This window comes from Schistocerca serialis, chromosome 2, assembly GCF_023864345.2.
Source record: "Schistocerca serialis cubense isolate TAMUIC-IGC-003099 chromosome 2, iqSchSeri2.2, whole genome shotgun sequence".
Classification (NCBI taxonomy): domain Eukaryota; kingdom Metazoa; phylum Arthropoda; class Insecta; order Orthoptera; family Acrididae; genus Schistocerca; species Schistocerca serialis.
In genome coordinates this window covers 1,052,768,810-1,052,788,201 of record NC_064639.1, presented here as the reverse complement: position 1 = coordinate 1,052,788,201, position 19,392 = coordinate 1,052,768,810, and the positions used below count along the sequence as shown (strand labels likewise).

At 38.6% G+C, this 19,392-nt stretch overlaps 1 protein-coding gene across 1 annotated transcript in view; it reads left to right on the top strand.

Annotated features, from left to right (window-relative positions):
- The window catches only part of LOC126458500 (centrosomal protein of 78 kDa-like), a 94,774-nt gene that overhangs the window by 450 nt on the left and 74,932 nt on the right, over window positions 1-19,392 (top strand). Inside the window, 1 exon segment of the mRNA XM_050095594.1 lies at window positions 18,483-18,667. Within this exon segment, the coding sequence (XP_049951551.1) occupies window positions 18,483-18,667 (185 nt within the window).

Sequence of the window (19,392 nt, the reverse complement as noted above, 5' to 3'; positions counted from 1 at the left end):
TTGCCCAGTATGGCGGTGCGGGTCTCCCGCATCGTTCCCCTATGCTCTGTAAAGAAGTATGGGACTTCATTTCCATATTCAAATAATAATAAAAAATAACTGCACGTATGTACCAGATACTGAAACTGGAACAACAGTAGTGCATTAATTTCTTTTGGCACGAATTATGTTAAGAGGCCAGGAGCTAATAATACTGGTATCTGGTACACTCTGCCATGCACAGTACTATGGCTAGTATAGTGTAGTGTAAAGACATTAATGTTATATGTTTTGGATGTGAAGTAGTCTTGTGGACGACCACAGTGTATATGTATCTTCAAACAGCCAAACCTGTTGAGCCTGATGTCTTGTTTAATCTAGTGATTTGACTTTATTATGTGATAAGTTTTCCGCATTCACAATGTGCTCCTAAATTAATGTGCTACTCTCTCTCTCTCTCTCTCTCTCTCTCTCTCTCTCTCTCTCTCTCTCTCTCTCACACACACACACACACACACACACACACACACACACACACACACACACACCTGTACAGCAAAAAAAAAAAAAAAATATTCAAATGGCTCTGAGCACTATGAGACTTAACATCTGAGGTCATCAGTCCCCTAGAACTCAGAACTACTTAAACCTAACTAACCTAAGGACATCACACACATCCATACCCGAGGCAGGATTCGAACCTGCGACCATAGCGGTCGCGCGTTTCCAGACTGAAGTGCCTAGAACCGCTCGGCCACATCAGCCGGCTGTACAGCTACATTTTGGGTGGATTTGGTGAGGGGAGAAATGGGGCAGTGTGTTGGAGGATGAACTGGGAAAGGGTGGAGTGTGACCTGACAGAATGGAGGGAAACAACTGGTGTATGAATGCAGGAGGGAGAGGCAGCAGATGCATGGAAAAAGAATACAACATGGTCACCAGCCCCAGTGAATTCATCCAGTACATGATAGTGATGAGGTGGAAGAGTGGATTAGGGGGTTGACAAAATGGAGAAAGAGGGGTTAGCAGAGACTGAGGTCAGGATTACAGGAATCAGGGGTGTGTTGCAAGTTCAGAAAAGCTGGTGCTGGGGGAAAGGATCCAGTTGGCATTGGTTTTGAAACAACCATTGAAATCGAGCATGTTGTGCTCATCAGTGTGTTTTGCCACTGGGTAGTCAGCTTTGCCATTGGCCACAGTTTGGTAGTCGCCATTCATTAGAGTGGACATTTGGTTGGTGGTCATGTGTACCTAAAATTCTGTGCAGAAATTGCAGCAGAGCTGGCATATGACATGCCACCTATCACAGGTGACCCTGTCTGTGATGTGACAGGATGAGCCTGTGATGGGACTGGAGTAAGATGTGCCTGATGTATGATCAGACAGGTCATGCACCTGGGTCTTCCACTGGGATGTGATCCATGTGGGAGGGTTTGGGAGCAGGAGTGATGTGGTGGACCAGGGTATTGCGTACATGAGTGTGCAGCGGAATACCACTTTAAGTCAGGCGGGAAGTATTGTGGGTCGGACATCATTCATTTATGAGCATAATGATACATGATATACATATAGAAGAATGTAGATAGTCACTTTTCCCTTGCTCCATTTTCAAGGGGAACAGGAAAGGGAATGGCTACCAGCAGTGCAAGGTAGGGATGTTCGTTGAGCATTGATTTAGTGGTTACAAACATCAGCATCTCATTTCATTTCAATGCTGAACTCTTTGAAACATTATAAAATTGATATTAAGGACAAAATATTGACTTTCAAAGTTGAAATGGAAGAAAAGAAAAGGGAATCAAATTTGTTATTACTGTCAATAATTTTTCCATCATTTGACAAATCATTTTTTCTAAACATAGCTCATAACAACACCAGTGCAACACGTTTTCTACTTGTCAAATAAGGCCACAAGGAAAGGGGGGACAATATTTGAAATGACGGTGAATAAGATAAGGTCTAAAAACCCTCTTCAACCAACACTGAGTTCAAGCTTTTGAGATATTTTAGAATATGGTTCAGAAACTGGACTGGAAGGTGTACACTTACCTAAAGCAGTTTTGTACATCAACAAAGTAAGGAAAAGATAGATTGCTGCTTACCCTAAAGATGTCATGTTAAGTTGCAGACAGACACAAATAAAAGACACTTACACATTAGCTTTCAGTTACAGCCTTCATCAGAAAAAGAAACAGAAACACACAAGAAAGTACACCTACACTGACTGCCATCACCGGCAGCTCGGTCCAAGTTGTCACTGATGGTGGTCAGTGTGCTTGAGGTGTGATTGCTTGTGTGAGTAAATGTGTGTGTGTGTTTTTCTTTTATTGATGAAGGCTGTGACTGAAAGCTGGTGTCTTAGTGTTTTTTGAGTTTACGTGCCTGCTACTTGACATGTCATCTCTAAGCTAAGTAGCAATATATCTTTTCCCTATATTGTTGATATTCCAATCTGGAGTTACCATTGTTTGCAATTTTGTACATGATTTGTAAAGATGCACATCTTTTTGAAATTTTTGGAAGTGAAGGCATTTTAAATCTGCTTAACGTCATTGCATCTTTGTCTGAACTACTGTTAAGCCAGACATTCAAGAGTATGCTAAAAAATCAATTTTAAATTACTGAGAACTACTTCAAAAATAAAATTCAGAATTTGGACAGTTTAACTCTCATGCTAGATATTTGAACAGGCATGATGCAGCGATAAAATGAAAATGGCTACTGTTGATACCTATGAGTTCTAATGTATATTTTGAACATTTTGTTGCAGACCTGTAAAGAATGGGAAATAAATACCAGTATAATGCTTGTAGTGGTGTCCAATGCAAGAAGAAATAGGGTTACAGGGGTGAAAATAGCATTTGGAACTAGTTGTGTATTATGTTTTGCCCCATGTTGAATTTGATTGGCAAAAAAATGTCCCAAGAAAACTTATCAACTCTTTGAGCTGATAACTGCTGTGAAAAGGGTCATAATATGATTCAGACAAAGTGTAGTACCAAGTGATGAGCTAAGAAATGAGCCAAACCTCAAACTTGTTCAACAAGGATCCACTAGATGGTTTTCAACATTTAATAGAGTTGAAAGATTTTTCAACTGCATCCAGTGATTAATAATATCATTGACTGTTGTTCTAGTGCCTCTGCAATGCTAACAGCTCCATATATTGTACAAACAACATGTGTTTGTGTCATTCTGCTGCCTATAAAAGTGGATACTTGTGAAATTCATGTATAAAAGTGCAATGCAACAGTAAAGTAATACTAATTATTAGTATGTTTAATATCAAAATATCTGTCATGCAACAAATACAGACTGTTGCAGGTAAGATGAAGAGTAACATTATAACATAAATCAAAAAGTACTTACTACGAGCTGAATATTTTAAAATATTAGCCACATTAATATTGCTCAAACCTAGGCTCAAGAACATAGCCTTTCAAGAAGCTTTAGCATGTTCAGCTGTAATCAAAACCATCAAGGATTTGCTTGCAACTGTTGAAACGACTGTCAGTGAGGATGGGCAACACATTGACATATTGCAGGAAAACAGTTAAACCAATTTGATTTATGGAGTGAACTTTATAAAACAGAACAAGAAAAGAGTAATTTGCAAGCTGGAACAGAAATGGACCTACCATCGCATTTCAACACCACATTGGTTCATTACATCGTCAGTACTTCATATCCAAAGCTTCAAGAAATTGCACTGAAGTATTTGAGCTGTATAGCTTTGTTGTCAGCTTCTGAAAATTCTGTTCTCAAAAGCAAGATGTTCTCTCTGCTTAAAAGAAAAAAAGAAGTAGACAGAAGGGGAAATATATCTTGGAACTGTTTTGAACAGTCTTTAAACATAAAGTTGTACAATATGTAATGTTGATTATTGCTGTATTCAATGATTAATAAGTGTGATATTAAATGTATTTGTATGTTGCTTTTAATCCCATTCTATAAATTTATCATTTAACATTGGTGTTTTGGGGTTGATTATTGTCAAATACTGATGTTAAGATGCGGAAATCATTATCAGCATTGATAGTTTGCCATTGTTGTACATCTGTAGTGCAAGATACTCTCTGCCATATGTCATATGGTGGCCTGCAGAGTACGCATGGAAATGTGGAAAATAAACTGTTAAATCTCTTCCTGCAATTTTAGCTTTACAAGAACTAAATTCATAATGTTAATCATTAGCCCTAGTGCAACTTACTTGTGTTAACCTTATCTTGTAACTGAAAACCCACAAAATTCACTACTTGCATTTTGGGGCTTTCATGTGACATGCTCTTTTCCTTTTTGTAGATTACATAGCACTGACACTAAATTTTTCACCAGACTAATGGCATAATATTTTCTTTGCAAGAGACAAACAATTTCTTGAAACACGTCAGTAAAAATGAACTTTCTCTTTTATTAAGTGCCACTATTGTAGATTGACAGGTCATTAGATAAATGTTTCGTCCAAATATTTCACCATGATTTTAAAACTGTCTACACGTCTCAGCATACTAAAATATCCTGATATGCTGTAATATAAATTAGGGACTGCCGTAAAATATAGTCTCACATAAATGCAGTTTGACCTCCATAAGCTGTGGGTTACAGTAAATGAAACTTATCACCTTAAAGATATGTTGGGATAAACAAACACTGCTGGAGCAACTTGCTTACCTCATGTCTTCCAACAATGTCCCGTAGCCATTGTCCTGCTTGGTTTCTTCTCAGTTGGTTGCAAGCTCTAACAATTGTGCCGTAAATAGTGCATAATGAAACAAGTGGGTAGGTTTAAACGCTAAGCATAATAAGAACCATCAAAATTTGGATGCCAACTAATTTTGTTTATTTCATTAATCACAAAATTAGTAATACAATTTCTAGAGCCAATCTATCATCAATATTCATAACAAGATTCCCGGTCATTAATCATTAGTTCCTGAGTACCACAAAAGTCACAGAAATGCTTCACACAATCATAGAACCAAAGTGAGATCGCACAAACATGTTTTCCGAGGCAACTTTAACAATTAATTCTATCTTTATGTAGAGTTACACTTCACACACTAGTTGGCATGTTGGCATCTCGAAGACTGATTGTAACGTGCCTTGAACTAACACAACGCTGCACAAGTATGTCATCTGAGACAGTTTCACAACAAACTGATCCATCTTTACATGGGATCAGATTTCACATGTGGATTCATGTATTGCCTCCTTGGAAACCAATCATAGACTAGTAGTGAACTATCTTAGCAGTTTGGTTTATCATTCCATCAATAAGCACTGCCAATAACTAAAATTTCTAATTATCATTTCCTGTTGAATTGAACAATGTTGAAATTATTATTAGTAAGTTCTCATTGCAAGTAACATCGTCAGCATGGTGGAGCTATATATTAATATTTAAACAGTAAATATAAATGATAAAAGCTTCGCTTCTTGGTACCAATCATAATAGGTGAATCCCCACAGTTTCTGGGCTCCTGCTTGCCTGGCCATTCTCAAATCTGGCACATCATTCAAGGAGTCTGCCATTTGATCCTACCTACTCCCTAGCCTCCTGTAAAAAAAAATCTTCCTATTTTGTGCATTTAAAAAACCAACAGACTGTAATAAATATCAAAATGTTATAACAAGACTGCATTTTCTCAAAATAAAACACCACAAGGCTATAAGAACTCTGAATTTTCTTGAAATGTTAGTACACTAGTGCTATTAGAAATATGTTTCACCTTTCCCCTGGTTGAAGTTCCAGTGACATTAGTCCAATCATACTATACAGTATAAAAGTGGGTACTTTATCAGCACATGAATACTGAGTGAGGCATTGCGTTGACACACTGTAATGAGATAACATTGCAATAAAATTCCACATAAACAGAATTTTGAACTGTGATTCTGTAACTCCCCCCCCCCCCCCCCCCCCCCCTGCACATTTATTGACAGAACAGTCCATGGGTGTACTGACAGATATCAGTGTCCAAAGGGCACAATATTTTGACAAGCTACACTGTCGCCACCATCAGGTGCACTATCAAACTGAATACCTGGAGGAATATGTGTTCAGCCGGTAACTGTGAGGTGGCAGAGATAGTATCGGTGACATAGCTGTTGACTCATCCCCCATCTTGAAAGTCATCTTGTTGTGTTTGATGAGTACTTCTTATTAATTATACAGATATTAGGTTCCCAGGCCATACTGAGAATGTGGTCGTAGTCATGGTTTATCAGTTGGTCCTTGCTTCATACTTAGGTGGCTTCTTTTGTGACACAGTCTCAATATTTAATGTAAAACTTACTCACCAAGCGGCGGCAGGGAAACACACACACACACACACACACACACACACACACACACACACACACACACACACACACACACACACTTGAACTTTCACAAGCTTTCAGAGCCAATGCCTCCTTCTTCTAGTGGATAAAGTGAAAAGGATGGAAGAGGGGTGAAGGAAAAGGAATGGAGAGGTTTAGGGAAATGGGTACAGTTTAGGAAAGTCGCCCAGAACCCCGGGTCAGGGGACACTTACCGGACGGGATGAGAAGGAAAGACTGATTGTTGGGGACTGCACCGGATGAGAATTGAAGTCCTGAGAGCTTAAAGGTGGAAGACAGGGTAATATGTAAGACAAGATTACTACTAAAACATCAGGCATGAGTTAATAAGTGTGTAAAGCTAAGTGCATTGTATGTAACAGAGATGGGAGGGGGCAGCAAAAAATAGACATGTCAGAAAATGGAAGATGTAGAAAACTGAATTGGAGTGAAGAAAGGAATAGTTACTGTGAATGAATGCTGACATGGAAGGAATTAATGTAAATTATGGCCAGGTGGGTGGTGGGAACCAAGGCCAAGTTGTAGTGCTAGTTCCCATCTGCGGAGTTCTGAGAAACTGGTGTCTGGGGGAAGAATCCAGATGGTGCGTGTGTTGAAAGAGGCACCAAGGTCATGACTGTCATGTTATACAGCATGCTCTGCAACAGGATATTGTGTGTTGCCTGTATACACCCTCTGCCTATGCTCATTCATCCTGACTGATAACTGGGTGGTAATCATGCCAATATAAAAGGCTGAACAGTGTTTACATACCACCCAGTATATGACGCGTTTTGTTTCACAGGTGGCCCTCCCTTTGTTGGTATATGTTTTGCCAGTTACAGGGCTGGAATAGGTGGTGGTGGTGGTGGTGGTGGTGGTGGTGGTGGTGGTGGTGGTGCATAGGGCAAGTCTTGTGCCAGGGATGGTCACAGGGTTAGGGAGATGGGTGCATACGGAGCATAGTGTTTGATGAGGATATTGCAAAGATTGAGAGGGCAACGAAAAACTATTTTAGGTATGGTGAGCAAAATCTCAGACACAATGGATCTCATTTATGGGCATGATTTTAGGAAGTCATGGACTTGTTGAGTAGCTGATTGATACACTCAAGACCAGGATAATACTGGCTGCGAAGTGGTGTCCTCTAAAGTTGTTTTTTGGAGGGATCAGCAGTACCAGGATTGGACGTGATGGCCCAGAAAATCTGCTTTTGGACTAGGCTGTTAGGATAATTATGTTCAGTGAAGGCTGAAGTGAAAGTGGTGGTTTATTGCTGTAAAGAGTCTGCATCCGAACAAATACATTTGCCTTAAATGCCAAAGCTGTATGGGAGGGAACGTTTCACATGGAAAGGATGGCAACTGTCAAAATGTAGTTACTGTTGTTTGTTAGTGGATTTTATGTGGACAGAAATGTGTAGCTAGCCTTCGGTGAGGGTAAGATCAACAGCAAGGAAAGTGGCGTGGGATTCCGAATAGGACCATGTGAAATTTAATTGGTAAAAGTTATATTTAGAGATTCCAGGAACAGGTCAGCCTACCATTTATCCATATGGCAAAAATGTCATCAATGTATCTAAGCCGAACCAGGGACTGGAAACTTATGGATTCCAGGAAAGCTCCCTCCAAGTGACCCATGAAAAGATTAGCATAGGAAGAAGCCATCCTGGTTCCAAAGGTCATACCCCTGATGTGTTTGTATGCCTGCCCCTCAGAGGTGAAGTAATTGTTGGCAAGCATAAAGTTTATTAAGGTGAGCAAGAAGGATGTCATAGGCTTGGAATCAGGTGGGCAGTTATTCACAGTAACTCCTTTCTTCACTCCATTTCAGTTTTCTAAATATTTCATTTTCTGACATGTCTATTTTTTGTCGTCCCCTTCCACCTCTCTTACATACAATGCACTTCACTTTACACTCTTATTAACTCATGGATGATGTTTTAGTAGTAATCTTGTCTTAAATATTACCCTGTCTTCCACCTTTGTGCTCTCATGATTTCAAATCTCGTCCGGTGCAGTCCCCAATAATCAGTCTTTCCTTGTCATCCCGTCTGGCAAGTGTCCCCTGACCTGAGGTTCTGAGTGACTTTTCAAACCATACCCATTTCCCTAACCCTCTCAAGTCCCTTTCCTTCACCCCTCTTCCTTCCTCTTCAACTCTTCTGCCAAAAGATAGAGCCACTGGCTTCAAAAGCTTGTGGAAGTTCAATCCTTTTTTATCTATCCATTTACATTGTATTATCAATAACTGAATATTTTCAATGTTATATTAGCCCTTGTGGCCATCATTCCTTCTTATGTAATCCTCTAGTCAATCTTTGCTGTTGGCTGTCTTGTTCAAACTACTGTCTGTTTTCTACCTTTTTTGCTCGTATTCCGATTGTTTATTTATCCGTACCACCCAGATTAATCAAATCTTTGTCCATACATCTTTTCTAGTGCTGGTTTTTGTGCACATAGATGGGTCCATTGTTATTTGGGAATTTGCATATAAGAATTCCACTGTTATTTCTGAATTTGCCTAGAATTCACTACACTGCTGGGCATTCTCCTGATCATCTGAAATTTTCCCGGCGTATTTCTTCTTCTAATAATTTCCGGGTATGCAGCCGGATCCCGTCGACATTCTGCCACATTAATAATAGAAATCTTTAAGGTTTCGGACATAGCCCTCCACACACACAAGCACACGCACTCACACGCAGTTACTGTCTCCTGGCACGAAGGCCCAGATTCCACCAAAAGCCACCCAGTGGTATGTACCTTATCGAAAGATCTGCTTGGGCTTATCCTTTGAAACCAAAAGAAATAGTAGAACTCTCTAAATTTCTTTATTTGCTCCTCTCAGTTCTGGGCAGATTTACTGGTTCAAACACCACTTATACAGAAGACTTGGTAGTTGACAAGCACACTGACTGTCCCTTCACATATTCTAAGGTTCATGAACAACAGTTTTCACATTTCAGGTGCAATGTTTTCACAGCAGAAGTAGTGGGACCATTATGCAAACTGTCCATTGTAACTGCATTCAGCCTGACAAAAATTTTCTATTATGCATTAACTTTCTAAGCAATCTACAGGCCATAAACCAATGCTGTCTTCAGAACACCTTGATTTCAAGCATACTCATATTTTTTATTGAACACTGGGAGCTCGACTTCATTCCTCTCCACCACAAATCATGGGATTCTAGGGAATAAACTTGCTGATCAGTTATCGAAGGAGGTTACCAAGATGGAAATTTGGCTCTTGGAGGTAAGGAACAGGGACTGGCACCCTGTGGCCACTGTGATCAAGCTACGGCAATAAAAAGTCCACGACCGAATAACAGTCTTCCTTTTGCCTGTTCCATACCAGTCACATATTCTCTTGCAAACGGACCCACTCTGTTGTCAGTGAGGCACCCCTCTGCTGGTGGCCTCTGTCCTCTTAGGGCAAACACAGAAACTGGAAGACCTCTGCTGTGATGGCATCCAAATGGTAGATCTCTCTCTCTCTCTCTCTCTCTCTCTCTCTCTCTCTCTCTCTCCCCCCCCCCCTCTCTCTCTCTCTCTCTCTCTCTCTCTCTCTCTCTCTCTCTCTCTCTCTCTCTCTCTCTCTCCCCCTCTCTCCCTCTCCCTCTCCCTCCCTCCCTCCCTCCCTCCCTCCCTCTCTCTCTCTCTCTCTCTCTCTCTCTCTCTCTCTCTCTGTCCCTCTCCCTCTCCCTCTCCCTCTCCCTCTCCCCCCCTCCCTCCCTCTCTCCCTCCCTCCCTCCCTCCCTCCCTCCCTCCCTCCCCCTCTCCCTGTCTGTGGCCTCATCATCTCTTTTTGGCATTCTGTGATGTGAGCACTGCCAGTTGATTGTGGAAACTGACCTCCTGCCATGGGACTAGTCTGGGAGAGGCCCTGTGGCTGCATCTGGCCAATTCACCTCGCCACCTTAGTGTACCGCATTACTGTATTTTGGGTGCTTTTTTTCTTTGCTCTAATTTCTTACCTGGTCTTTTGCATCAGTGGATACTGCAAAAAATTAAATTGGCCATCCACCATCTCCTCTTCATGGAATCCCTTGGGCTTTGATTATGAAAGGATGAAGAGACTGCTGACCTCGATGTTTAGTCCCTTTTAGCTTTGTTAATGAGCCGGCAATGAGAATGCTCCTGCTCAAAAAGTATTGGTTTTCAGTTTAAATAATAATAATAATAATAATAATAATAATAATTAAAGACTGCCTTTTCACATTCTCCCTGCTGTCTGGATCTAGCTTACTGTAACTTTTCCTGTTCCCATATAATGAAAATAGGCCTAAAAGGGAAGAATTCTCAGAATGTAAAAGTAGTGAAACAAAAATGCCATGAGGCATAGCTTCGGACAACTTCAGAACTGCTTTTATCAATGTGTAAAATTAGAAAAAGTCCAGTGGACACTATTATAAAAGTCATGCAAATTTGCAAATACAAAATGCTTACATGAATAATTCCTCATAAAATCAATACTAAATGATGACCATAAAACATGCTGAGCAGTTATTTTCAGATCATAAAATAAATATAACGTTATCTATGGGAATCTTCAGTTGCGAGCATTGTAAAATCACAAGGAGACATAATGGCTGGCCAGTACTCATCTTCAGCAAGCAAAATTGCAAGTCCTGCGTACAGACACATTTGAAAGTAGAGAGAAGAAGAAAAAGGAAAAAAAAAAAACTGCACCTAGCTTTTGAACTGTTAGTTTACTCCTCAAAGAGGAAAGGTGAATAGATTGGAAACATGAAAAATGAGGGGCAGATCAGTCTGACTTCGCATTCAGAGGGATCCATATGTTATACGGTATGAAGATGAGGGCAGACCCAGAAGAATTACATAGAGTCGGCTAGTACGTGCAGATTTTAAACAAAGAGAGCAGCTGTTGGGAGTGGTGATTGGCAGAGGCAATCTATAGGCCAACGACAAGGTACTTTCCAACAACTGAAAACACAATCCAGACATCGTCTCTAAATGCTACCCAATCTATTGTCTTTATTAAACATTTTGCACAGATGAATGCAAATGAAGTTAAAGACAAGAATTTAATGGAACTTTGTATTTATTTTGTACTGTTTTGTCAGAACAGATGTTCTTTTAAAAGGAACATAGGCATATATTTTATCAGCATTTCTATAAAACAGTTCTTTGTTTTTTGTATGGTAGCTAGCAAAACATGGTCTGTTTTTCTTGATTTTTTATGAGGTGATCAATTCTATCATTTCTTGAATCAGTATTTTCTAAGCTAGATGGTCTGCTCCATTTGCTGTTGTAGTCTCTAGATGAATGACTGCTGGTCTAATTGTCCAACATTGCAACAATGTAACAGCCAGGCATTTTGTGTTGCAAGATTGGTACAGTGGGTTATCAATGTTATGTATCACTTTTTACCATGAATTGAAACACCATAAAGACTTATATTTTTGTCACAATGGTCCTCTCCACCTATATACATGGATTGTATGTGGTTGGGAGATAGAAATTTTCTTCTTTTCTTTCCTAGAATCTTGTGACCATATGAAATGGTTCAGCTGGAGATGCATTTGAGGTAACAGATACTATAACATTGTCATTCCACTTTGTTATTACAATGGAAGCATCCTCTGTCACTCAAGATTGATAGAAACTTGGGGCTTATTTTTTGTTTCAATTTTTTAGCATAAGGGAACACATTGGTGATCTGTTTTCCCTTACAGTTTGTCCCTTGTAACTTGTAGTTCTTCAATTCTTCCAGAAGTGATACTGTTGTGAAAAAGCTGTCAAAAACTAAGTGGAAAGAGAAGATACCAATCTTTTCTCTCAGTATATGCGCATACTGCAAAACAGTGGATGGTCCTAGCTTGAAGAACTTGTCTTTATCTAAAATTTTTGCTTTTGATCCTTGATAAGGCACCATCCATGAAATGTAACCACTTTAAGTGCCACATACTCATGATTTGTATCTATATCTAATTGGCTTGGTTTGCTCATCAACACTGTGGTTTTCTTGGTGATGAGTAATATCTTGAAATAGGTCATTTAGAGCTTAGAAAAGAGGGTCAACCTTTGCAAAACCATCATTTGTGTCAAGAGCATCATTATCACAACAGTGGAGGTTGGAAAAGATAAATTCAAATCTATCTCTAGAAAGCGCACTTACATCAGCCCCCCCCCCCCCCCCCTCCCGGTCCAGTACAGTCCTTGTCTCAGAGCTGGATGTAACCACTTAGAAGTAGAAAACTTAAGAAACATCTCATTTCTTCAGTGCTTATGTCACCAAGTTTGTTCTTCCTTGTAGCGTAGCTGTTACTCTTGTCCATTAGAAGTTGCAGTACATCATCATCAAAAAAGCATGAAAATGATTCTAAAAGAGACTGATCCTGTTTGGGAAATAGTAAGGCCACACTGCAGGCAAAACACTAAATTTACAATTTTTTCCAAGCGTATCATTTTTCACTACAACTCATAACTGTTTTACTTTCGTCTAAATTGTTGTCTTCATGACTACTGTTGCACCACTGGTATTTCTACTTTTATCATCTTCTTGGAACTGATTTTCCATTATCTGTTCTTCTTTGAAATAATTATGAAAAATCCGCCTCGATTGCATGAACTACCTGGTGTTTACCTAGGTTTCAGCGTGGGTAACCACGGATCGGGACCTAACTGATTGCCAAAAGTTGTCACACAAATAGCAAATTGAGCAAATGATAAAAGCAATGATGCGCGGGAATTAAGACGTATTTGATAGCAACGCATGACAAACTTTGTGCACGGATGGTAAATCAGCCACAAGCTAATGTGGAGGTCCTATAATTAGGTAGAAATTACAACTAAACTAAAAAGATAGCTATGCTAAGGACGTTATTGTTAACGGATAAAACTGCACTAATAATGATGTAGACCGAATTTTTTCTATCTTTAATGAGTTTCATGATAACATCAGTTTTACACTGGAGAAGGAATCATTGACGAGGTCCTTGAACTATTTGGATCTCACGTTGATGGTGGTGGATAGCCGTATTGAGTTTAATATATATCGGAAAGACACGTCCTCTGATATCATCATTTCTGTAGATTCGGCGCATCCACATGCCCACAAGATGGCCTTTTTCCATTCAAGTATACATCGAGCTACAGCTATCCCCTTGTCACCGGAGGTGCTAGAAACTAAATTGGTCACACTGGAAGCTATCACTAGAAATAATAATTATAGTTCACAACTGGTAAGACGTTTGTACAATAAGAAAATAAATAAAAATATGGTACGCCTCCCACATTAGGAGATTTAGTAAATGACAAACCAATGGCAACAGTATCTATCCCTTTTGTAGGTAATGTTTTATTTACAAATTAGGGCGTTTGCTTAGAGCCTATAACTTTAGAGTAGCCTTTTCCACCAACAATAACCTGCACAAGAATTTAATCCACTCGTTGCAGATGACAGATGATAAACTGTCTCAGTCTGGAGTGTATAAATTACTTGCGGTGACTGTCCAAAACTTTACATAGGTCAAACAGGCCGAGCTCTCATGACGAGATATAAAGAGCACATTCCCACTAGAAGCGGTGATGGCACGAGGGTTTCCACTTATGCAGAACACCTTATATAAATGGCTCATGCGCCGAGTCCTCCGTCTAATATCGAGTTGCTTCATGCTGAAGTTAAGGGTTCAAAATTGGACATCTTAGAGGAAATGCAGATTTTTAAACACTTGCAGTAAGCCAAAGCCGATGTCCTTAACGAATTAAAAAACAGAAATTTCTTTGAAGGTGCCGGTCCTTTACTTGATTCTTCACATTATGTTGCATGACGTCACGTCGAAGTTGGTTGATGCCCGCGCACGATGTTCATTGTTCACGGATGGTAACGATGCCCCACCCCCCCCCCCCCCACCCCCCCATTTTGGTATGTTTTCCCTCCTACTGTGTTGAGGGTTTGGTTAGCCAAGAAGAACACCATTTGTATTTTCTTATTGCTGTGTGCTTTTAGGAGGTATTTTATGTATCTTCGTTGGCTTCTATGTAATTATAAAATCATGGAGCCAAGGTATGTTATAAATGTTTAATGTCTTCTGATTATGGCGTGGTCAGCAGCTTAGTATTATGGCGATGTAGCAACTATGGTTGTTTCTGCTGCAGATATTATTAGTGCAGTTTTATCCGTTAACAATAATGTCCTTAGCACAGCTATCTTTTTAGTTTAGTTGTAATTTCTACCCAATTCTAGGGCCTCCATATTAGCTTGTGGCTGATTTACCATCCGTGCATAAAGTTTGTCGTGCATTGCTGTTAAATATGTCTTAATTCCCGCATCATCGCTTATATCATTTGCTCAATTTGCTATCTGCGCGACAACTTTTGGCAATCAGTTAGGTCCCGATCCTTGTTAACTTTGTAATCCCGCTCCCATGCCTAAGAAGAGCATTTCCTGGCCGCGCGCATGTGCAGTGATTTCGATAGCCGCGCATGTGAGCAGCCTGCGGTGCCTCAGTTCGGTGGAGAGCCTGTGACCATCGTACATTGGTTGGAGCGAGGCAGTTCACACAGGGTTGAGATAAATAATATTATTGACTTTGTACTTCATACATATGTATTTGTAAAAAAATTTTGTGGGGTCTTGCCCCTGTAGATGTTGATTTTAGCCTTTGACTATGCCTATTTAGGCAAGCTGTTTTATATTTGTTCTGAAGAAGGCGTGTTACATTCACAGGCGCCATCATAACTATTTGTAAAGCTTTATCAGATGGTGTGTCCGTATCCTCCCCCTCAGGAATATGGAGACATTCATCAAGTTTTAAATCCCTGAAACAAAATTATGAAATTATAATTTTCTGTACTGTTGAAATAGTTCTGATGTGTTTGTGAGGATGCTTATTGTCATTCAGAAAGGACACCAGAAAATATTTGTTGTGTGTAACAAAACTATTATAATTGCAAATTGTCTTTTACTTTGAAGAGGTAAATACATGCCTTTGGACATCAACAACATTATAGTACACCTCATTACTTCAAGAAAGTTCATAAAAATAATCTCTCAAATCGTCAGCAATCACTTCCAAGAATGCAAAACTGAAGCAAACCACACCTTGATCATGTCTAGCTGAGCTTACCATATATGCCAACTGTTTGGAAAAGTAGTACCTACATTAACTCATGAAATTTACCAATATTACCACTGTCCTTACAGAAGGACAGTTAGCAGATCTGGGCTAAGCTCAGTCAGGCTGCAGACACTTTAATGTGCTTTGAACTATGTTTGAGTAAGATACGAATAGATGTCTGGCGTGGACTACCACGTGTATACCACCACCAACCTTTGCAAACATATGTGCTATAGCCATTACTGAATGCTTTGTGTACTGCAATTTGCTTTGTATTGCTCGGTGCTTATTTTTTGATCATTTTGAAATGATTTAAGAGACTAATACTGTTCTATGATGGGGTCTGAGTACGACATTCACAATACCAGAAGGAATCAGTGACCCCTATGACCATTATGTCAGTTCTAGTTTTGGAGGAGAAAAGGGCTGCTGAACTGCCCCACTCCTCAGGCAATTTATGTTCTCGTTTGTTTCCGCTTTCAGCCAAGTGGTGTGTTACACTGTCTGCACTTTGTCTTCACTCCTTCCATTATTTGTGTTCTACAAAGAACTTTGCAGTAGCATAATAATAGAACTACTTTTTGTGGGATTAATAAAATAGTTTTAATAATAAATTAATTAATTAGTTTTTTAATAGCTGAGAGATATTCTAATGGGCACAAATTATTTTTAAAAAAATCATTACACAATAAGGACAACATTTAATCACTTTGTGTTAGATGATGGAACAAGCAGTTAACAAAATATGGAAAAGAAACATGCTTCTAAGCTGCACATACAGTTTCTCAAATTGTTATAAAATAAATTTTGGACACCAGTATAGCTATTGTGGGATGTCAACATACCTTTCATTTATCTGGTTCTCAAAAAGAGTGAAGCAACAGATATCTAACTCAACATTTTTGTAACTATTTGGCAATTAATCACTTCATTCTTCAGAAAAATACCAGCATACTTACTTTGATTCAAAATATCTCAGTACAAACCATCACCTCAGTTGCCTGTTTCTCCAGTTGATGGGACTATATATGCTTTAACTGCGAGTGTACTAAAGTACTCCTAACATCAGATTAATTGATCCTAAGTATATTCATCACTTTCTCTTAAAATATAGCTCAGAGCATTGCCTAAAGACAAGATTGATAGCTTATTTGGTATATTTCAACTCTTTGTTTTACAGAATTAGACAATCATTGTTATTGTATAACCAAAAAAGTTAACTGTGTGAAACATTAAAGCATTACTTTGCAGGAGATTTATGGAAGTTGAAGTTAATTGTTAACTCATGATGGTAAAGTTTATGTTGGTGTAGTGAAATGAACAAGTCAATCAAAGGTATTACCATTGTTCTGAGGCATCAAGGGATCACCAATTTAGTACTGGAGGGCAGTGTGGAGGGTAAAAATCATACAGGGAGACAAAGAGATGAATACACTAAGCAGATTCAGAAGGATGTAGGTTGCAGTAGGTACTGGGAGATGAAGAAATTTGCACAGGATAGAGTAGCATGGAGAGCTGCATCAAACCAGTCTCAGGACTGAAGACAACAACAGATAAAAATGTTTCAGTTGGGGAAGTTTAGGTAGGACATTGAAGATAAATAAAAAACAGTTTAATCATTCAGTTCTACAATTATTTACTCATCAATGTTAAATCATGGGAGGCTCAAAATAAAGGAGAATCAGATAATTGTGACATAAGGTGCACATTTCCCTTCATCAACATGTTAAAGTTCTCATCTGAGTATGAGGCTCATTTAGGAGACAAAATGTACTTGCATTTTTTGCCTACGGAAAATGGTTGTTTGGCTGCAGCACTTCAGGGTATAGGGGTATTATGTTTAATAAATAAATTTACTAAAACCTGCTTCCCAAGAAATACTGCATCACTGAATGAGTTTTTGACATGTCCAACCACATTTTGACTAGATTCTGGGTTTTACTTTTTACAGATGTGTTAGTACTAGGCTTCTCTTTAGATTGAGTGACAGATGTTAAAAAGTCTTTGTCTTCCTCATCATCTTCCTCGTAGGTACCTAATTAATGAGTAATGGACTCAAAGAAAGTTAAAGAGTAAGTTAATGTTTTTAATTAACTTACATGTTAACTTTGTTAATTAATGATTAATGAATTAAAGTCTTGTACCCAGCTCTGGGGACAGTGGACTTAAAGTAAATAAAGTATTTACTCAGCAGAAACAACCAACAAGAATATTGTGTAACTAGGTACCCACACATCTAGCCATCTAGCAGAGTTCTCTTTGAGGATCTTGGAATTCTTACACTCGTCTCTCTCTCTCTCTCTCTCTCTCTCTCTCTCTCTCTCTCTCTCTCTCAAGAAGACTTGTATATTACAGTGTTTAAGTAGACTTCACCTCCTTATCAAGGGTTGTAAGTAGTTATATGCACTCCGATGCAAAGGTTTCAACAAGCTACCATCTAACTTGAAAATTGGGTATCTCTACCAGTACAAAAGAAAATTAAAAATATAAATTAGCTACTCATTTTATGAATTATCTTATTATCTTGTTTCAGTGATTGAAAATTCCTGTTTGCTACATAGCACATAACAGTGCTCATTGTGAAGCTGCATACAAGTAATAGTATATTGTACAGGCTTATGTTGTTAAATTATTTTTGTATATATAACATAATGCCATATTAAACATTAAATTAATTAGATGTAAGTAACAATTAAAAAATAAAAAACAGTGTTATCAAGTAAATAATAAGCTACCAGTAGAAGATGAAAAGCGCCTATTTAATATAACTGAAGAAGTAACAGCTTTTTCCCTTTTCCTTCTTGTCGTCCTCCTTCAGATGCACAACTTTCTTTCTACTTTACTGGGCTTCATTTACCACACATTGTATTAAGCACTATGACAGTTTGTTATTGTTACAGTGTATGGATTAAGTTTTTATCATTTACTTTTCTATTTTTAGTGTATACTTTGACCCATTCTACGTCCCTAAAGGCTCTCCTCCTTTATGAGATCTACAGAACACAGTGAATGAATTATTCAGGATGCTATAAATTAAAACACTCAGAGACATAAGCAAATTATGTGATCTATTTTTAACTTCTTTTTTTCAGTTCACCATAATTTTTATGGAAAAAGAAGAAGTAATGTCAGACACAGGCCTCTGATCCACACTGATTTTGGTATGAATGTTGTCATCAACGCACTCAAGAAATGCTTAATGCGGACTACAGTGCTAACGCATTTGATCTTGGAAGGACTCTACTTTACAAAAAATAATCTGTCTTTATTGTGTACAGTACGTATTTGTTTAAACCTACTTATTCACACACTAATAGTCTAAGGTCTCCCAGACTGACATCATGTGACTTTTGTTTTACAAAAACTTTTAAGTCACATTGTTCAGAGGTCAGTTGATGTCATTGGCAAGCTCAAAAAAAGCTATTCACCATTGTACACATGTCCCAGAATAACAACTAAAAATCCTCTTTTGTGTCATTCCACTTATCATACAAGTTTTTCTCATGACTTGTAGCTCCCACACTGAATCACTGTAATGGTACTGTGAATTGTATTGTATCACAGTACAGACCATTGGCTGAAATGAGGCAGTGAGGTCAGTGAGACACTGTCCTTACATTTGAAAAAAGTATAGCTCAAATTCCGACCACCCCCTCAGTGATTTCCATACATCAATTTATACAAAAGGTGAAATTCTTTGCCTTGGCACCGCACAGCTGACGTCCTTCCATATTGATGTCCACTCAGGTTATTTTTTTGTCACTCAATATTGTCTCATAAGTATATGGTGAGGAAAAAAAAAAGAAATCATTCTCCCTCTTCATATACTGACATAGTAGTTGTCATACTACCGTCCATTACATTATTCTTCAATTACAAGAAAAATTTGTCTAGTTACTGTAGTTTATTGATTATAAAAATTTAACATTTATAAAATATGCAGTAATAAACAAATGCATTAATAGTATATTTTACGGAGGTTTATTGTAGTGTGTAGAATTT